The sequence below is a fragment of the Dryobates pubescens genome, chromosome 26 (assembly GCF_014839835.1).
Source record: "Dryobates pubescens isolate bDryPub1 chromosome 26, bDryPub1.pri, whole genome shotgun sequence".
Taxonomy (NCBI): domain Eukaryota; kingdom Metazoa; phylum Chordata; class Aves; order Piciformes; family Picidae; genus Dryobates; species Dryobates pubescens.
The window spans coordinates 16506137-16526801 of record NC_071637.1 but is presented as its reverse complement, the minus strand read 5'-3'; the positions used below and the strand labels follow the sequence as shown (position 1 = coordinate 16526801).

The 20665-nt window shown below is 63.4% G+C and overlaps 2 protein-coding genes across 2 annotated transcripts; one reads left to right on the top strand and one right to left on the bottom strand.

Annotated features, from left to right (window-relative positions):
* Positions 1 to 2167: 2167 nt before the first annotated feature.
* Positions 2168 to 3659, top strand: TMEM74B (transmembrane protein 74B). The gene is made up of 2 exons (XM_054173623.1): positions 2168 to 2404; positions 2990 to 3659. Exons 1-2 carry the CDS (start codon positions 2198 to 2200, stop codon positions 3488 to 3490), a joined length of 708 nt encoding a protein of 235 aa, XP_054029598.1. The 5' UTR covers positions 2168 to 2197; the 3' UTR covers positions 3491 to 3659.
* Positions 3660 to 8829: 5170 nt separating this feature from the next.
* PSMF1 (proteasome inhibitor subunit 1) lies at positions 8830 to 16451 on the bottom strand. The gene is made up of 7 exons (XM_054173701.1): positions 16288 to 16451; positions 15427 to 15579; positions 14820 to 14902; positions 13988 to 14173; positions 13203 to 13256; positions 10232 to 10390; positions 8830 to 10132 (listed from the first exon to the last, which is right to left on the bottom strand). The coding sequence occupies exons 1-7, from the start codon at positions 16414 to 16416 to the stop codon at positions 10081 to 10083; spliced, it is 816 nt and encodes a 271-aa protein (XP_054029676.1). The 5' UTR covers positions 16417 to 16451; the 3' UTR covers positions 8830 to 10080.
* Between the last annotated feature and the right edge of the window lie 4214 nt (positions 16452 to 20665).

Here is a 20665-nt window from a genome sequence, read left to right as displayed (position 1 = left end):
TCCTCCCTGCTCCCACCCAGCAAAAGCAGCGAGGGGTGCAGGATGTGTCCCTCCACCTCATCCACTGCAGTGTCCTCTCGAGCACCTCTGTAGGGCTGGGGCACAGAAGCAGCCCCCCTGGGATTCAGGACACCTTGCCCCCATGGCACAGACCCAGTGGCCACCTCCACACTCCAGAGCTCATCCATGGCTGCATCCAAAGGGGAGGATCTGCCAGGGCTCTGAGGGGATGGGGTGGCACAGCTGGGCACTGAGGGCACAAAGAGGATTTAGTGGGGTCTGAGGGGAGGGGGGACCCAGAGGGGTGCTGAGGGGACAGAGGGATTTGGTGAGACCCTGAGGGGCTGGGGGGTGGGGGCACTTAGTGAGACTGAGGGAATGAGAGGACCCAGCCAGGCACAGAAGGGGTGAGAGGATTTAGTGAGACCCTGAGGGATGAAGGAATTTGGTGGCACACCTGCGAGGGTGGCTCTGACCCCCAAGCCCCCAGCCTGGCCTCAGCACCCTGGGCACCCCCAGGCACACCACAGGGTTTGGGTATTCCAAGCCAGAGGGCTCTGCTCAGGAGCAGGCAGCACCATTCCTGGCTTTCCCAGGGAAGTCAGGGATGCTGGAGGCAGCAGGGGCTCAGCACTGGCACAGTCTCCTCCTCCCTGCCCGTCTGTTGGCAGGGCTGTGCCTGCCTGCTCCAGATCCATCCTGTCCTGCTGCTCTGGGACAATCTGTGTCCCGTGACCTACTTGTCTGCAGGCAGCTCCTGCCTGCCTGCCCGTGGAGGGGGCTGCTGCTCAAAGCCTCTCTGGATGTGGTGAACGTGGCAGGAGGCACTCACATTTATTTTTAATCCTGCTTCTCTCTCTCTCTCTCTCGGCCCAGTTCTGGATGCATCCCCAGGGATGCTGAGCTGGGAAGCCTCTGCTGAGGGAGCAGCGAGGTGGGGGCTGGGGGTGGGGGGGGAGTCGTGGCACACACAGAACCTCCACCACAAACCTGAACAGAACCCAATCATAAAATCATTTCTACCTCTGCCATGGCTGGGAGAGCCCAGCCCAGCCCACAGCCCCTGGGCACCTTTCTGGGTACCCAGTGGGCATCAGCTGTGATGGGAACAACAGTGGGGGGAGGGGGAGGGAGGGGAGAGGGAAGGGAACCTGCAAACCCAGCTTGCTGAACAAGGGATTCAGACAGACAGAAAACCTTCCCAAGGCACCGGGGAGGAAAAAGGATCAAAATGGGGAGGAAACAGGTAAAAAAATATCCAGAGGTGAGTTACCCAGAGGGGAAGTGCCCAGAGGTGAAGTGCCCAGAGGGGAAGTGCCCAGAGGTGAAGTGCCCAGAGGTGAGTTACCCAGAGGGGAAGTGCCCAGAGGTGAAGTGCCCAGAGGTGAGTTACCCAGAGGGGAAGTGCCCAGAGGTGAGGTACCCAGAGGTGAAGTATCCAGAGGTGAGTTACCCAGAGGTGAGTTACCCAGAGGGGAAGTGCCCAGAGGGGAAGTACCCTGCGGTTGTCTTTAGCAGAATCCTTAGTTAATGAGGGAGGTGTCCCGGGAAGGAGAATGTTGTCACCTGTCACTGAGCAGAAGCCAAAAGCTGGTCCTCCTGGGATCATGCCAGCAGCAGAGCCCAGATGGGTGCTGAGCCTGCCCAGCCCTCAGCCTGGCACCCAGGGAAGACACAAACCAACCCCTGACCCCTCCTGCTCACTTTTGCCTGCGTTTCATGAAACCAGAGAATTCTTTAGGCTGCCAAAGACCTTGAAGCCCTTCGAGTCCAGCCCCTTCCTGTGGCATGAACAGGTGGCAGGAGACTCCCATCTGCTGTCCCCACGCAGCACGCCTGGCACCGTGGTTGGCATGGAGCACAGCAGGAGCTGCTGTGCCAGGGGCATAGGGTGCAGGGGAGGGGGGAGTCCAGCATACAGGACATGAAGGGTTCAGGACGCAGGGCAGGAGAGGACCCGGGGTGCAGGACACAGAAGGTCCAGGGCACACAGAGGGGTCCCTGATGGGGGTCCCTGTTGGAGACAGGGGGGTGCACGGAGGGGTCCCTTCTGGGGGTGCACGGAGAGGTCTCTGTTGCAGGCGGGGGGTGCACAGAGGAATCCCTGTTACAGGTGGGGGGTACACGGAGGGCTCCCTTCTGGGGGTGCACGGAGGGGTCCCTGTTTGGGGTCCGTGTTTCAGGAGGGGGTGCACGGATGGGGTCTCTGTGGCAGACGAGGGGGTGCTCAGCCGGTGCCGGTGTGCAACCGGACGTGTGTGCATGTGTGTGGCCCCCCCGGTGTGTACGTGTGTGTGCGTGCACCGGCGGGGCCGGCAGCTCGGGGCACCCACCGCCCGCCCCGCCCGCCACCGCGGCTACACCGGTACCGGCACCGGCCCGGGGAACGGGGGACGCGGCTCGGGTAGGAAGCTCGGAGGAGGGGGGAGACGGAAGTGTAAGGGGGCAGATTGTTGCGGGAAGCCCCAAGCGGGAGGGGAGAAACAGGAGCGGGACCCCATCCCGGTGCGGGAAGCAGGGAGGTTGGGTGCGCTCCGGGGCACCGCAGGGGACAGCCCGGCGGGGTCACAGGGACACGGGTCCTCGGGGGGGGTCAGCTCGGTTAGGGGAGGCGTGAGGTAGGAGTACGGTTTGGGGAGGGGGAGACTCGGGTGGCTACGGACCCGGTTCGAGGAGGCAGGTACCGGGTAGCGGGAACGGGAGGAGCCCGGTGCGGCGACCCGGGTCCTGGGGGGCAGCCTGGTTCGGGGATCCAGCTTCGGGAGGGACGACACCCCAGATCGGGCACTCGGGTCCGAGAGCATCCCGGTGCGAGAGTCGGTACCGGGCGGGGGGAGCATCCCGGTGCGGGAGTCGGTACCAGGGAGGGGGGAGCACGCCTGGGAGCGGGGCCGGTGCTGGGGAGGGGGGAGCATCCCGCTGCTGGGAATCGGTACCGGGGAGGGAGAGCATCCCGGTCCGGTTCCATCGCTCACCTCTGGCTGCGCAGGCCGGCGGCGGCTCCATGGCGTCCCCGCGGGCGGCGGAGCTGCGGAGCCCGGGCGAGGCGGCGGCGGAGGCGGGTCCGGTCGGTGCCATCCCCGGGGGTCCCGGTGCGGGCCCGGGGCTGGCGCTGGCGTTGGGCTGCGCGTTGAGCGGCGCGGCGCTGGTTGTGCTGGCCGGAGCCATTCCCCGGGCGGCCCGGCCCGACCCGACGGTACCGGCGCGGCAGATGGAGCGGCTGGAGGAACGGGCGGCTCGGCTCCGCGCCCGCCTCGACCGCTGCACGGTAGCGGGGCTGGCGTTGCTGGCCCTCGGTGGGCTGCTGCTCGCCGCCCTGCTCCTGGCCGCCGCCGCCGCCCGCCGCCGCGCCCGGGCCGCCCGCCGCACCGGGGGTACCTACGGCTCGGTGCGGCTGCGGCTGCGGCGGGTGTCGGCCGAGGGGACGCGGGCGCTGCTGGAGAGCCAGCTCAGCCCCCCGGCACAGCCCCCCGAGGGGCCGGGCTCCTAGCCCCCCTCCCCACGCCCTGGGGACCCCTTCACCGGTGGCAGAAGCGGGGGTTCCCCTCGCCACACCCCAACACCGGTGCCGCCCAGGGAGGCTCCATCTGTGCCCACTTGCCAGCCTTTGGACACCTTCATCACCTCCCTGGATCCTTCTGGGATGGACAGGACGTCCGGAAGCGCCGGGGAGAGGTGGCTTTGGGGTGCTCTGGGTGTTCCCCACCCACCGGGACAGCGTGGCCTTGGGACACTGCGTTCACCCCTCAGAACCTTCCTGGACAGGGTCCTGCCCACCAGTGCCAGGGCAGCGTGGCCCTGGGACACCCACTTGCCTCTCTGGCACCTTCCTGTATGGAGTCCTTCCCACCAGCATCAGGACACTGTGGCCTTGGCACACCCCTGGCACCTTCCTGACAGGGTCCTGCCCACCAGCAGCAGGGCAGCAGCACCTTCAAGATACCTGTGGGATTTTGGTGCCATGGCTGGACACAGCCTGGGCTTGATGCCACGCTCCCTGCCACAGCCAGCAGGGCCTGAAGCCAGCTGCTGCTCTTGGGGATGGAGCTTCCCACGCTCTGCCACCAGTCACCTTTCTTAGCAATAGTTCCTCCTCAGACTCTGGAGGGCAGGGTTGGCACTTGGCACCGCTCTGGGCTGGAGCCTGGGCACTGCCCCTCCGGGGGTTCCAGCCTCCTGCCACCCGCACTGCCCCACCTGGAGAGGGGGATGAAGGCCAGGACATAGTCTGCACCATGCTGAGGATCCCACACTGTGCCAAGGATCCTGCACCATGCCAAGGATCCTGCACTGTGATGAGGATCCCTGCACCATGCCAAGGATCCTGCACTGTGATGAGGATCCCTGCACCATGCCAAGGATCCTGCACTGTGATGAGGATCCCTGCACCATGCCAAGGATCCTGCACCATGCCAAGGATCCTGCACTGTGATGAGGATCCCTGCACCATGCCAAGGATCCTGCACTGTGACAAGGATCCCTGCACCATACCAAGGATCCCACACGGTGCCAAGGCTCTTGCACTGTGACAAGGATCCTACACCATGCTGAGGATCCTGCACCATGCCAAGGATCCTGCACCATACCAAGGATCCCACACGGTGCCAAGGCTCTTGCACTGTGACAAGGATCCTACACCATGCTGAGGATCCTGCACCATGCCAAGGATCCCACACAGTGCCAAGGATCTTCCGCCGTGCCGAGGGTGCCACACTGTGCCAAGGATCCCAAACCATGCCGAGGATCCCACCCTGTGCCTAGCATCCCTCTCCCACCAGTGACCCCAGAATGGCCTCCTTGAGATTCCTGGTGCTCTGTCCAGAGGAGAAAGGACCATTCCCAGCGCCGGGAATGCCGCAGCTCTCCTGCTCCTGTGCCCCCAGGCAGCTCTGCCCGCCGGGCACCCACGCCCAGGCTTCCTGCTGCTCACAGGGGCCACTGTCTGTGGTGTGGAGGGAAAACCCTGCCTGGGGAATTAAACATGAAGCATCATTAAAGCACAACGTGGTGTGGGGAGAGAAATTGGTGTGAGCAGGATGTGGAGCCAGGGAACTCATTATCCCGCAGGGAAATGCAGAGGCAGGCAGGTGGGGGCTGGCAGGAGCTGCACCACCTTCCAGCCCAGCCCATGAATTATTCACTTCAAACGGTTCTAGGTGGAGAGAAACCTCTCCAGACGACCCCACAGGAGAGGGAAGTGGTTTATAGAGGAGGTGCCACTGCCTGGCTCAGGTTTTCTCCCAGGGCTTCCCCCCTGGGATGCTGGGGATGGCATCCTCTGCCTGCTGCTTTCATTGCTGGAGGGCCTTGTGCCCTTCCCCCTGCCACTGTCACCCAACCACACTCTGCATTTATTGCAGGGTCCTGGGAAACAACCTTGGATGGCCTCCTGCCTACAGTCCTGGCACCCTGGCACCTTGGGGTGAAACAGGGAGTGGTACTCTGCTGGTGCCCAAATGGGCTTCACCTCTGCCTGCACCCCTGGGGCAAACAAGGAGAGTCTGAGGGGTCAAACAGAGGGGCCAAGAAGGGCAGGGGGAGCAAACACCATCGTGGAGGGGCTGGTCTTGGGGGTGGGAGGAAGGGGAGGAAGGGTAGGAAGGGTAGAATGGGGAGGAAGGGGAAGAAAGGAAAGAAGGGGAAGGCTCTTAAGCAGGGTCTGCCAGGGAAGCCCTGGGTGTTTTCCAGGGGAAGGCAGAAGCCTCTCCTGCAGCTCTCAGCATTGTCTCTGTGAGCCTGGATTACAAACTGAACACATCAGGGAGGAGAAATCCTCCTCATCAGTCTTTGTCACTCCAAACAAGATGGCAAGGGACTTTCTGGGCTGCGAGGCTGAGCCTGGTTGGAGCTTGCATCTGCTGAGCACCTGAGAAACCCTGCTGTGGATTGGAGCATGAGGCTGCTCAAGAGGCTCAGGGGGAAGGGGCTGCCACTGCTTTGTCAGCACCTTGCTGGGTCTTGAGGACCTGCAGGGCTGGGGAGGAATCCTCCCCGTTGAGAGCTGTGCCTCTGAAGGTGAACAAAATGCACTGTGGAAGGAATCATGCAATGGTTCAGGTTGGGAATGACCTTTAGAGGTCATCCAGTCCAACCCCCCCTGCAGCCAGCAGGGACATCTGCAACCAGAGCAGGCTGCCCACAGCCCCAGCCAACCTGAGCTGCAGCGGTGCCAGGGAGGGGGCAGCTCCCAGCTCTCTGGGCAACCCATTCCAGGATGGCCATTAGAGAAGCTCCCCCATCAGCTGCTCCAGGACTGGGTGTCTTTAGGGGTGTCTCCACTTGAGCCAGGGTGGGAGCAGAGAGGGAAGGCCCCAGAGCACCTTTCCAGGTCCCACAGAACAGGGGCTGCTTTGTTTCCCTTCGCTGGTTCTTCCCCCACGCCCTAGATGGAATCCCAGGGCTGGAGCATCATCTGTGGGGTAATTAAGAGCACCAGGGGCAGGTGCTGCTGGGCTGGGTGGGCTGGCAGATGGCCTGAAGGACTCTCCAGGGATTTCAAGCCATTCCCAGTAACCCAGAGCCTTTCTTCAAACGTGAGGTGCAGCAGCTCGCCGGAGGAGGGAGGGTTGTGCCTGTGCCAAGAGCGCACACGACAGCCCTGCCTCCCCCCAGAACCACCCCACAGTGCTGCTGCTCTGCTGCCTTGCATGCTAATGATCTGTGGCAGAGAAGCACAGCAGGCTTTGGGCTGGAAGAGGCCTCAGAGACCATGGAGTCCAAGCCTTACCCCAGCACTGCCAAGGCACCACCAACCCACGGCCCTCAGCACCACAGCTCCACAGCTTTGGAACCCCTCCAGGGATGGGGACTGCACCACTGCCCTGGGCAGCCTGGGCCAGGCCTGGACAACCCTTAGGGGAAAGAAATCATTCCTCCTATCCAGCCTGAACCTCCCATGGGGAAGCTTGAGTCCATTTCCTCTCATCCTGTTGCTTGTTCCTTGGAAGACCTACCCCCACCTGGCTCCAGCCTCCTCTCAGGGAGCTGCAGAGAGCCAGAAGCTCTCCCCTCAGCCTCCTTTGCTCCAGGCTGAGCACCCCCAGCTCCCTCAGCAGGTTAACTGTCACTTTGGGCACTAACCATGCCATGGGGATAGGGACACACAGCTGGACACCCAACCCTTGCATGGTGCAAGCCCTCAGCCATGCTCAGGGAATGGGCTCTGTGCTCCCCACCAGCCATGGATGGAGCAAAAACTGTGCTTGGGAGCACTGGTCCCCAGGAGCCAGCTCTGCTGTGCTCCAGGCATGTCCATGGTGGCCTTTGGATGTGACTTGGAATGGTCTCACCAATGTCTAAAGGAGCTGTGGGGGGCAAGAGGCTGGGGCCAGGCTCTGCTCAGTGGTGCCCAGGGACAGCACAAGGAGCAGTGGGCACAGAGTGGCAGCCAGGAGGTTCCATGAGGAGAAAGTTGTTTGGTGTGAGGGAGCAGAGCCCTGGAGCAGGCTGCCCAGAGAGGTTGTGGAGTCTCCTGGTGTGGAGAGCTTCCAACCCCCCCTGGCTATTGTGGGTGCCCTGTGGGTGCCCTGCTGGAGCAGGGGGGTGGCCTGGGTGATCTCCAGAGGTCCCTCCCAACCCCACCTGTTTCCAGTCCCCACCACCCTCTGCCCCAAAGAGAAGGATCCTCTCCCCCTTTTACCCATCCTCTCCGGGGGGCAGAGGGCACAGCCCTGGGAGCCCCCAGGCTCAGGCACGGACCCGCAGCGGGCACGGCTCGGCGCTGGGCACTTTGCCCTGGTTGAAAGCCATCTCCCGCTGCAGCTGCTCCCCCAGCTGCACAGCACCGGGGACCCGCTGCAGACAAAAGGTTGTTTATCAGGACCCGCCGCAGCCTCTCCCGGCGCGGCCTCGCTTTAATTAGCCCCATCAAAGCCGGCTGCTCCCTCCTGAAAGGCTCAGGAGATGATTAATTCAGGCGCAGAAAACAGCCACCTCCTGCAGAGCTCCCCCCCGCCCCCGGCTCCAGAAGCTGTTTCCTCTCCCCGAGCCCCCCACGAGTGTCTCTCAACTCCGCACCGGCGAGACCTGGGACTCCCTTCTGCTGCGGACGGGCTCCGGTGCCGCAGGGGGCACGCAGGGGGCTCTCCAAGCCCTGCATCTCCAAGGCCCCAAAGTGCTTCCCCTCCCCAGGCACCCGCGGGGAGCTCAGGGCCCTCTTTCTGCTGCGGATGGGCCCAGGCTGCCCAAGGGGGCCGGGATGAGGCCAAGCAGCAGCTGGGGGCTCACCGAGCCCCGGCTCTCCCTCCCCATCCCACCCCTGCTGCATGCTCAGCCACCGGCTGCTCCGGTCATGGGCATCGCTCCACTGCCCACCCACGGCTCTGCAGGTGGGATCACCCACCAACACCCCCAGGGATGGGGGAGCCAAGAGTCCCAGGGGGCTCAAACCCAGCTCCTGCACACAGCCCCTGGGGAGCTGCAGGAGAAGCTCCCCCCCCCAGAATGTCCCTGCCTGGTCCCCCCTGCTGCCTCCTGCCCTGGGCTGCACCCACCCCAGCTCAGCTTTATGAGCTGAGTGTGTAGGGAAAAGGGTTTCAAAAGGGGGGGGAAAAAGCCTTTGGGGAAAAGAGATTGCTGGGGAGGGGGCAGAGCCTTCCTCCCCCTGAGCTGTGCAGCCTGGCTGCGCTCCCAGACCCCCGGGAGGCAGAGCCAGCCCAGGGCAGAGCCAGGGCCAGAGGGGCTGTGCTCCCCTCCATTCCCTTCAGCCAGTCCCAGCCTCTTGGACGAGTGCTGCCGCTCAGAGGAAGGCACAAAGCAAGCCCCCCTCCCCCCTGAAGGCTCTGCTCTCCAGAGGGAGCATCCCCAGCAAGCACCAGCACAAGGCTGCTCTCAGGGGTTTTATTTCAGGCTCCTGAAAATCCCTTCCAAAAACATAAATCAAACCATGAGAAGAGAAGAAAAACCACCCCAGACCCCAGCAAAACCCAGGAAGCTCTGGCAGGACAGAGGAGCTGCAGCCCCAGAATTAGCTCTGTCCTGGGAAGGGGGCTCCAGAAGGAGCCCAACTGATCCCATCCACCCCCACCCCGAGGGGTCTGGCAGGGTTCAGCCAGGCAGAACCACCCTTAGCCTCCTGCAAAGGACTGCTGGTAGGAAAATGTGTTCCAAGAGCAAAGCAACCCCCCCAGAAGGGAGCCAGCTCGGTGCCAGGCTCAGCTCTGCTGTGCCAGGAGAGCCAAAGCTGGGCCTGGCAGGTCGGGCAGGTACCCAGCACCCTCGCCCCCCAGCCCCCCTGCCTGCTCCCAGGGCTTTGTGTGCCCCCCAGGAATGGAGAACACAGCTGCAGGGGGCAGAGGGGGGCAAGCTGGGGCAGGAATTCAAAGCCTCTCTCTTCTCAAAGCTTTGCTGGTGGTGCCAGTGGGCACAGCCAGGAGGAAAGCTGATCTCAGCTGATGCCAAGGGCCTGTCCATCACAGCCCCTCACACTGATCAAGCCTGGCTGGGACACAGAGCAAGAGAAGCCATCCCTGCAGGGGGATCCTGCTCTGCCTGTGGCCTCTGGTGGCTGCTGCAGCTCCCCAGCACAGCAGCAGCAAGAGGCCAGCTCCATGCACAGCTTCACCAACCAACCCCCCCGGGGATGGGGGACCACAAGCCCCAGAGCCACATCTTGGCTCCAAACCAGCTCCTGTGAACATGGGGGGGCCATGCAGGAGCCCTGGGGAGAAGCAGGGGATGCTCCAGCTGCCCCAGGGCAGCATTTCTCTGCCTTTACCACCACAACCAACCCACCCAGCAGCCAAAGCAGTGCCAGCCCAGAGCAGAGCAAGACAGCCCACAGCACCCAGGCCAGGCTGCACCCCACGCTGCCACACCACACAAGGGCAGGAGCACTTCAGCTGGGTACCAACTGCTGGGCACCTGCAGGGAAGCATGGAAAGAAAGGGACCCCCCTGCCTCCTCCTCCTCCACACAGGGAAGCTTTTATAGCTTGGTCTGACACTGGGAGGTGGCCCCAGCAGGGAGAAAAGAAATGCTGCTGAGAAGATCCAAGTCCACTGAGCTGGGAGTGAAGAGGGAGAAGAGCTTCTGCTTGGCTGGAGCTGCTGTGGGCACAGCCATGAGCCCCGGGGGGGCTCCTCACATGAACATGTCGTCATAGCCCGGCGGGGGGAGGTGGTCAGGATCTGGCCTGCAGAGAAACCAAGAGGGGAGAGCTCAGTCCTGCAGCAGCAGGGACGAGCCAGGAGATGCAGGGGCAGCCTGCTGGGATGCACAGCCAAGGACCTACCTGGATCTGCCAGCTCCCAAGGGGCCGAAGGGGTCAAACCTGGCACCTGGTGGCACAGCTCCTGGCGGCAGCCGGCCTGGGATGCCTGAGGAGGGCTCAGTGCCAGGCCCTGGGAAGCCAGACCGGAGAGGATCCACAATCATTCCCCCACCTCTGCCTCTGGGCAGGGGGAGAGGGAGAGAAGGAGGTGAGAGAGAAGCACACACAGCCCTGTGTGCCAAACCCACCCCCAGGGCACCACGGTGCCAGCACACCGCAGAGCCCAGCGCCAGGTGGGCACAGAGAAGGAACCTCCCTGTCCTGCCTCTTCCCCTCAGAGCCAACACCAGCACCGACACCCAGAGCAGCAGAGGCAGCTTCCCTCTTCCCCCTGGCTGCTGCCAGGAACTGGTCAGGGCAGCAGGAAGGGCTGGCAAACCCAGCTGGCTCTGCCCACTCCCTGCTGGACCTGCTGGCCCTCCCTGCGGGCTCATGGTCCTGTCCCTGCTCGCTGCTCTCCCTGCCCTGTGCTGTGTGGCAAGAGCTGCTGGACCAAACCTGCTGCCACCCTCCCCATGCCGCTGCCACCCTCCCCAAGACTCTGCCACCCTCCCTGAGCCGCTGCCACCCTCCCCAAGCCGCTGCCACCCTCCCCAAACCGCTGCCACCCTCCCCAAGCTGCTGCCACCCTCCCCGAGCCGCTGCCACCCTCCCCAAGCCGCTGCCACCCTCCCCGCGCTGCTGCCACCCTCCCCGAGCCGCTGCCACCCTCCCCGAGCCGCTGCCACCCTCCCCACGCCGCTGCCACCCTCCCCGAGCCGCTGCCACCCTCCCCATGCCGCTGCCACCCTCCCCGAGCCGCTGCCACCCTCCCCAAGCCGCTGCCACCCTCCCCGCGCTGCTGCCACCCTCCCCACGCTGCTGCCACCCTCCCTGAGCCGCTGCCACCCTCCCCGAGCCGCTGCCACCCTCCCCATGCCGCTGCCACCCTCCCCATGCCGCTGCCACCCTCCCCGAGCCGCTGCCACCCTCCCCATGCCGCTGCCACCCTCCCCATGCCACTGCCACCCTCCCCGAGCCGCTGCCACCCTCCCCACGCCGCTGCCACCCTCCCCGAGCCGCTGCCACCCTCCCCATGCCGCTGCCACCCTCCCCATGCCGCTGCCACCCTCCCCATGCCGCTGCCACCCTCCCCATGCCGCTGCCACCCTCCCCATGCCGCTGCCACCCTCCCCATGCCGCTGCCACCCTCCCCGAGCCGCTGCCACCCTCCCCACGCCGCTGCCACCCTCCCCGAGCCGCTGCCACCCTCCCCATGCCGCTGCCACCCTCCCCATGCCGCTGCCACCCTCCCCATGCCGCTGCCACCCTCCCCATGCCGCTGCCACCCTCCCCGTGCCGCTGCCACCCTCCCCGTGCTGCTGCCACCCTCCCCGCGCCTCTGCCTGGCAATCATCTGCTGCCCACAGCAGCTCCTCGGAGCTGCCCCATGCTGTGAGGGCCATTACTCATGGCTGGCTTTGTGCAAACTCAGCTGGAGCCTCTGGACACCGCTGCCATCACAGAGAGTCATTAACAAGGGCGTTAATGAGTTCCATTAGGGCAGGCTGGCTGCCCGAGCGCCCCGGGGCCAGCCAGGCCCCACAAGCATATGCCTGGGAGTCTGAGTGTGCAGCCCCGGCGCGGGCAGGTGCCAGCACACCAATCTGCTCCCAGTCACAGCCTCCTTCTGCTCAGAGAGACGCTGCTGGGGCAGGGCTGGAGGCAGCAGGGGAAGCAGGTTCTGTGCTCTGCTCACGCTGCCTGGGTTCCTGCCAGGCTCCAGCCCTCTCCTCCCAGCCGGGCAGGACATTTTTAGCTGGTCCTTTCCTGGCCAAACCCAGGGAGAACCAAGGCTTGCAAGAGGGGAAAAAATGTGATCCCCGCAGGAGGGTGGTTCCAAAGAGGGCTCCCCTGGGCCACAGGATGCTCTGCAGTGACTCCAAGAGCTGCTTTTGTGTCTGGCTGTGTGCTTTTAACTGGGCTGGAAGATGACAGGTTCCCCTTGCCCAACCCAAAGAGAGCCACAGAGCTCTATCTGTGAAGATCAAGCCCTCAGACAGCCCTCTGTCTGCCCAGGCGCTCCCTGGAGTGCCTCAGCCAGCCAGGAGGCTCACAACCACCACTTGAGGATCTGTGGACTGGGCTTTAAGCCTCCCCTTCTGCAGCCTGCCTGGGCTGGAGGCACAGCAGCTGGGAACAGTTTAAATGAAAGGCTTAGAGTCGCTTAACAACACATTCAGCTTTGATTTACCAGAGGAATTACTGCACCTTAAATGAATACAAGCTGATTAGTAACCAGGCACAGATTGCAGCCCATCATCTCTGCAAGAGAGGGGCTCCCAGCACCACAGAGGAGCCCTGGGGAGGTTCAGCAACTGCCAGTTGGGCCCTGGCTGCAATTTGCCCTGAGCAACCATCCCACCCCTGTCTGCATTTATCATGGATTGGTTTGGGTGGGAAGAGACCTCTCAAGGTCATCCAGTCCAACCCCCCCTGCAGCCCCCAGGGACAGCCCCAACCACAGCAGGTTGCTCCCAGCCCCACACAGCCTGAGCTGCAGTGGTGCCAGGCATGGGGCAGCTCCCAGCTCTCTGGGCAGCCTGGGCCAGGCTCTCCCCACCCTCAGTGTCAAACATTTCTCTCTCCAGTCTCAATCTCCCTCAAACCATCTCCCCTTGGCCAGTCCCAATAGGTCCTGCTCAAAAGTCTGTCCCCAGCTCTCTGCTCAGCTGCTGTGAGCACTGCAAGGCCACCACAAGGCCTCCCTGGAGCCTTCTCCAGGCTGAACAACCCCAACCCTCAGCCTGGCCTCACCACAGAGATGCTTCCCTGGGTGCCTGAGCCATTCAGCTGTCCCAGAGAAGGTCCCCAGCCACCCCCACACCCTGGGCACAAGACCATGAGGTGCTCCCTGGACACACAAAGCACAGCCTCTCCCAGCCACACTCACCCAAGTGGGTCCAGGTCTTCCCCACCAACAGCAAAGGGGCTCAAGGGGGAAGGCCTGAAACAAAGCACAGAGTGAGCTGTTCAGTGAAGATGTGCAGTGAGCAGGAGCAGGCAGGGCAGCTCCAGCATGTCCCAGTCAGACACAACAGCAGTCCTGCTTCTAGGCCTGTGAGGACACTGTGGTGAGCCCACAGCCAGCCCTCACCTCCCCTCACCTCCACCATGTGCCAGTAAAATGGTTTCAGAGCTCTGCCCAGCTCCTGCCTGTCTGCCCAGGCCTTCCCCAGGAGCAGCTCACACCCTGAGCACCAGCACACAGGGTGAGGAGCTGAGGATCTGCCACCTCTGAGGGACAGCTGGGCACAAAGGGGACAGGGAGGGGTGGTGAAGTGGGTGCCATGTGTCCCCTCTGCCCAGCTTTGCCAGCAGGTTTCATAGCATCTCAGCATGGTTTGGGTTGCAAAAGACCTTGAAGGCCATGGAGCCCAAGCCTTACCCCAGCACTGCCAGGGCACCACCAAACCATGGCCCTCAGCACCACAGCTTTGAAACCCCTGCAGGGATGGGGACTGCACCTCTGCCCTGGGCAGCCTGGGCCAGGCCTTCACAAACCCTCAAGGGGCAGAAATTGTTCCTCGTGGCCAACCTGAACCTGCCCTGGGGCAGCCTGAGGCTGCTTCCTCTTGTCCTGTGGCTGGTGCCAGACGGGGAGCAGAGGTGGTGGAGAGCTGTCAGGTCCCTTGGCAGGTGAGAGAGGACCAGCAGCAGGCACAGCTCCTCACTCACCAGGCTGGTGCCCTGGGGCCTGCCGGCTGCCGCGCAGGGAGCCGCGGTGGGGCTGCGTCCCGGAGCAGGTCAGGATCCTTCCCCTCAGCCTCTGCCTCCTTCCTGGCCTTCTCTGAGGGGGCCCCCAGGGGGGCAATGATGCCTGAAGAGATCCTTGTCCTCAGCTCCTCCGTGTTCCTGTACAGCCTGCAGTGAGGAGGGGCAAGGCATGGGCTGGGAAGGCCACAGCACCAGGGGGGCAGTGCTGGACAGGCTGAGGGCGTCAGGAGGGCAGAGAGGAGGCCAAAGCATCCCTGGCACACAGTGTGCCCCCAGCCAGCAGCACAGAGGGGACAGGAAAGGGTGACAGCACACAGGGGCAACACAGCCCTCACTCCACAGGGTGCCACCCAGCCCAGGAGACTCCCTTGTGCTGTGGCCACATCCCAAGCAGTCTGCACTGGAGGGAACCCCAGGGGGTGGCACTGGGCTTTAGCAAGGCCACCGGGAGCCTGGGACGTGGCTGAAGCTGTAGCACCCCTGGGCACTGCCCACCCAGCACAGACAGGCAGGCAGTGCTCTGGAAATGAACCTGCTGGGCCCTGGATGGGTGAGTAGCCTCTTCCTTGGGCTCCAACCCACCATCCCACAACCCTTAAACCTCTCTTGCCTGCCAGCAGTGCAGAGGGAGGTGGGGAGGGAGCTGGGGCTGCATCTCAGGGCTGGCTGGGCTGTTCCCTCTGTTTGTACTGGGAGGAAAGCTCAGGAGGCTCCTCCCAGCCTGGCCTCTGCCCCCCTGCCCGTGCTGGTGGGGCATCTTCTCCTGCAGAAAATACCAGGGTACTGAGATTACTTGTGGAAATCATCCAGGTGCTCTGGGTTGATGTAGTCAGCCACTGTCAAGGTCACATCTGCCACCTTCTGAGAACTGAGGTCCTGGCAACAGACAGGTGAAGCAAGGAGTGAGCAGCCCAGCAAAGCTGGGGATGAGGGAAGGAGCAGGTACAACCACAGCTGGGGCACTTGGGACACGAGGAATGGGCTCAGCTGCCTCCTGCCACATCCCTCTGCTGTGCCTGAAGCCCCCAGAAGCAAACTCCAACGCAGAGCAAGGCTCTTCCTGCTCCCTTCCCCAGTCTGGGCTGCAAAGGTGAAAGACTGAGCAAAACCAACTCAGCCAGGTGCTTGTTTTGGGCAGGAGATCTGCTGGGAAAGGGATGGGAATGGGGCAACTCTCGGGCCAGAGTGTGCAAAGTAAACTACATCACTGCCTCATGCTTGACCAGCTTCAGGCTGGGTCACTTTTCCTGCTGCACAGGCAGCTCCTAACATCCCCCTGGGGTCTGCCCCATCCTGAGGGACTGCTGCAAAGCACAACAAGGAACAGCAAACATTTAAGGAACAGCCTTTGCTGCTCTGTGCAGACCCCAAACCCCCCAGGGACCAGCCTGGCTGCTCACCATGGCATTGAGAATCATGCTGTCTTCCACGGTGATGGCCTTCAGCAGCAGCTCATGGGCATCATCCAGGGACTTGTAGCGCAGGGTATACACCTCCTTGTTGGCTGACCAGCCAGCAGGCAGCAGCTCTGACTTCCTTTCATCAGGACCTGGCTGCAACAGGACAGACCTGCACTCCCAGCACTGGTGTGGTCCCCTCAGCACCACACCAGACTCCCAACCCCCTAAGCCCCTGGTTTAGCACCAGCCTCAGACTGGCCTCCTCCCTGCTATTGCAGCAGCCCCCCAAGCCCCGGGACCCCCCCGTGGCGCTGTACTTCCCCCCCAGCACTGCCCTGGACACCCCTCACTTCTGCATGGGTTTGCTCCCTGCTGGGATCACAGCAACTCCACCAGCACTAAGACACCACACCGGCACCGCCCTGGCACCGGGATGCCCCCAGGCACACAGCTCCCCTCCACGGCAAGCCCCAGGCAGCACTGAGGCTCCTCAGACCCCGCACCGACCCAGCTGTCCCCAGGCCAGGCTGGATGTGGCTGTGAGCAACCTGCTGTAGTGCGAGGTGTCCCTGCCCAGGGCAGGGGGGTTGGAACTGGCTGAGCCTTGAGCTCCCTTCCAGCCCTGACAGTTCTATGATTCTAAGGCTCGATGATCTCCAGAGGTCCCTTCCAGCCCTAACAGCTCCGTGAGTCTGTGAGAGCGCCAGCGCCGCCCGGCCCCCCCCGCCCAGCCCCGGGCAGCGCCCGCCCGGCTCAGCCGAGCGGCGGCGGCGAGCGGCGCTAGGCAAGGCCGGGGATCGGCCGCGGCCTCCGCGGCGCAGCTGCCCGCAGCAGCCCGGGGGAGCCCAGGCCGGGCCGTACCTGGTCGCCGGCGCCGAGGCAGCGGTAGCCGTGCCGGATGAGCTCCCAGTGAAGGGCGCAGACCAAAGCGTCCTGCGGGCGGGCCAGGCCCGGCCGTGCCCAGGCGTGGAGCAGCTCCAGCCCCGCCATGGCCTCTGCGCTGCGCTGCGCTGCGAGCAGGCGCGGCCCGGGCCGCCCGCGGCGCAGCAGGGCGCGGGCAGCGCCGCCGAGCCGCCCGGGGCCCGGCCCGGGGCTCACTAGAGGGCTCTCGTCCCCTGCGCAGCACGGCGCCGCCAGCCGGCCCGGGGGGCCGCGGCGGGCTCCCTGCTGCTGCCCTCGGCTCGTCCTCGGCAGTTGGAAAGGCGTTCGAGCCGCTGGCAGGGGCATGGGAGACACAGCACGGTTGTGGGTGGGAGGGACCCTGGAGAGCAGAGTCCGAGCCTTACCCCAGCACCACCGAACCCTGGCCCTCAGCACCACCGAACCCTGGCCCTCAGCACCACATCTGCACGGCTCTGAAACCCCTCCAGGCATGGGGACTCCACCACTGCCCTGGGCCAGCCCTTGACAGCCCTCAGGGGGCAGAAATTGTTCCTCAAGTCCAACCTAAACCTCCCCTGGGGCAACTTGAGGCCATTCCCTCTTGTCCTGTCTCTTGTTCCTTGGGGGAAACAACCAACCTCCCCCTGGCTCCAGCCTCCTCTCAGGGAGCTGTAAAGAGCCACAGTCTCCCCCCAGCCTCCTCCAGGCTGAACACCCCCAACTCCCTCAGCTGCTCCTCCCCAGCCCTGCTCTCCAGACCCTTCCCCAGCTTCATTGCCCTTCTTTTGACCCACTCCAGCCTCTCAATGTCCTTCTTGGAGCGTGGGGGTCTGTGTGTGCTACCAGAGCAAGCCTTTTCCCTGGGACAGAAGCGATTAAAGCACTGAAGAGCCGTCAGTGGGTTTATTTTGTTCCTCCCACAGCTCCTTTCTCTGGGTCAGACTCTTCACCAGCAAAGGCTGGCAGACCTGGATCTGTTTAGATGAGAACAGTCAGCCACCAGAATAATTTCTCCAGGGAATGAGTGGAGTTCCCAACATGGCACAGATGGGCAGGGTGCTGAGCCAGCTTGTCTAAACTGGGCTTTCCCCAAGGCAGGCTGGACCTGATTTGGCCATCAGAAAGCTGGGGACAGACTTCTGAGCAGGGCCTATTGGGACAGGGCAAGGGGAGATGATCTGAACTCAAACAGGGAGATTGAGACTGGAGAGAAGAGAGAAATGTTTGACACTGAGGGTGGGGAGAGCCTGGCCCAGGCTGCCCAGAGAGCTGGGAGCTGCCCCATGCCTGGCACCACTGCAGCTCAGGTTGTTTGGGGCTGGGAGCAACCTGCTCTGGTTGGGGCTGTCCCTGCTGGCTGCAGGGGCTTGAACTGGATGAGCTTGAAAGGTCCCTTCCAACCCAGACCAGCCTGGGGTTCTATGGCTCTGTGATCCCTGAGGTCCCTTCCAACCTGGTACTTGACGACTCTGTGCTTCTGTGACCATCAGCTGCTTTCCCAATCCCAGCTCCAGCTCCTTGGGGACACTCATCTTGACTTCATTATGCGTCAATTAATTAACTCACACTGTTCTCTCTTTCCATTTCCACCCCCCCTCGAGAAGTCACCGAGGCTGAACCATCAACCGCAGCCCGGCAGACCTGCCCTGCCCAGCAGCCCCCACGGCTCGGCGCTGCCCCTTGGCACCGCTCCTCGCCGGGGAGCCGCTGCCCCCCACCACCAGCCCGGCTCCACGGAAAACCTCCGAGGCTTCAGAGCGGAGTGGGACCCAGGCCGGGGAAAGCCACCGCCGATTTTCCACAGGGTTGGGATTGCAGCATGGCAGCTCCGGCGAGGGAGGCATCGGATGGGGATGGGAGGAGAACAGCAGGAAATGCCTGAGCCGGAGCTTTTCCAGCGCCGAGCTTGTGACTGAGAGCAGCAGGCAGCGTTTCCGCCCCGCGGCTCGGTGCCGGCGGGGAGCAGCGGCTCCGCGATTCACTTTCCCGGCGCAGCAGCCTGCCCGTGGGTGGGCGAGGCGGGCACCGGTAGCTTTGTTTGGATGCCTCCTCCCCAGGCAGAGTTTGAAATCCTGGCTTTCCCTCCACAAACCTGGTCCTAAGGCTTGTATCCTAGCGGATACCGAGGGGGCCCGGGACCTGGTGCAGGTGCTGGGGCGCGGTGGGCGTTTGGGATCGGAGCCAGCAGTGCCTCCGTGGGGTGAAAGGCAGCAGGGATCGCACAGGAGCTCCTCTGAGTCCCGACTGAGCTTTGGTTTTGCCGTCCAGCTTGCTCCCTGTTCGCCTACCGTCTGCCACCCAGCCTCCCACCACGAGCTCCCATCCGGCTACCAGCTTGTCCTGCCCTGGCCCCACCGCCTCAACTCACATTCCCCATCTCATGCTCCAGACCACACATGAGGAGGGACTTTGGGTGCCAAATCCCTCCTGACCCTAGCAGCTCCTCCATGGGCACAGTGTGGGGGTGAAGCAAGATGCCTCCATTCCCCCCCTTGCCACAGGACCCTCCAGGGTACCTGAGCCTATGTCTCCCAGGCTGGCTGCCACGACATCAAAGCTCCTTTCCCAGTGCCTCCCCACTCCAGCCCAGCTCCCCTTTGGCTCCTTCCTCTGCTCCAGCGTCTCCCTCACTCTCTGTGGCTCGTTGATGATGAAAACCACTGGCCACATGAAAGCAGCTCCCCTGATGGGAGTGAGGGGCCCACAGGCCGTGTGGGAGGTAGGAGATGGCACAGCCCTGGCTGGGGTGCAGCGGCCAAGTCATGAAGGAGGTGACAAGGACTGCAGAGCCAGCTCAGTAGGGCTGCAAAGCAAGGGCGTCATGGTGGCTCCTGGGCATCTTGGTGCCATCTTCAGAGCAGCCTCTTCCTCTTTGTAGGCTACCAGGGCAAAGCTGGGAGTGTGAGCCATAGTGGGAGGGCCAAAGGAAGCCCCCAGACACCTTGCACATGTCGGTGAGGGTTGGTGCCCAGCTCTTGCAGCAGCCCCTCCTGCCTGGGGAAGCACAGAGGAAGCTGCATGTGGCCCTTTCCCTGCCTCTTGTACCCGAGAATGGGATCCATGGGGCCATGCATCCTCTGGAGAGCTGCTCCACACAGGAGTGGGGCTGGGGGTGATGGATTTGCCCCTCGCTAGAAGGGCATCGAGATTCTGGAGCTGGTCCAGAGAAGAGCAATGAAGCTGGGGAAGGATCTGGAGAACAGGGCTGGGGAGGAGCAGCTGAGGGAGCTGGGGGTGTGCAGCCTGGGGAAGAGGAGGCTGAGGGGAGACCTTCTGGCTCTCTGCAGCTCCCTGAGAGGAGGTTGGGATCAGGTGGGAGTTGGTTTCTTCCCCCAAGGAACAAGAGACAGGACAAGAGGACAAGTTGCCCCAGGGGAGGTTCAGGTTGGAGATTAGGAACAATTTCTTTCCTACAAGAGTGGTCAGGGACTGGCCCAAGCTGCCCAGGGAGGTGGTGGAGTTCCCAGCCCTGGAGGGGTTCAAGAAACCTGTGGCCATGGCACTTGGGGCCAGGGTTTGGTGGCCGTGGTGGTGCTGGGCTGAGGGCCGGACTGGACGGCCTTGCAGAGCTCTCCCAGCCCAAAGCCCTCCAGGTTTCTCTGCCGTCCCAGGGGAGGCAGTGCCTGGTGCTGGGAGCAGGTAGGGAGCTGCATCAGCTGGGGTCTGCTCCGTCACACAAACCACAGCCTCCCCTGACCTTCATAGTTTCCCTCTGCCTCACCCTTGCTGGTGGGTGCAGGCTCTGCAGTGTTGTAACGAGCAGGAAAGGAAACATTTCCCAACCGCCCGCCCCGCTGGCAGCCCTGAGCCCTCAGTGCTGGGAGCTGGCACGGCTGGGGCAGCTGCCTCCCCCCCTGCCAGGCCGTGCCACACGCACCAGCCGTGGCCCAGCACCCCACAGGAGAAGGCAGCCCTGGATAATCCCTGCCTGACGTTCTGACTGCTGCTGTTTGAGAGCTTCATCCCTCCTGAGGGCTCAGGGGTTTGCTGCTCCTCTCCCCTGGATGGGGAAGCCCAGGGGCATCGCCTTGCCTGGGCACTGGAGGGTGGCACCGTGGTGTTTCCTGGCACTGCTGGGCCCATGTCTCCAAGCTACCTGTGCTGCCCTGGGCAGGCAATGATCTCCCAGCTGGAGGGAAGGAAGAGATCCCTGCTGCAGAGCAGGAGAGCCAGCAGCGCTGGGCAGCCTTCTCCATGCTCTGCTGCCCAGGGCTTGTTGGCACAGGAGAAGCCACCTGAAAGGAAGCAAAGTCACCATGCCAAGGGACACTGGGTGGGACAGGGCATTGGTGGCTCCTGGAATGGGCTTCACCCTTCACTTTCACAACTGCCTTGAGAGGGGAGGTAGTCACTCCAT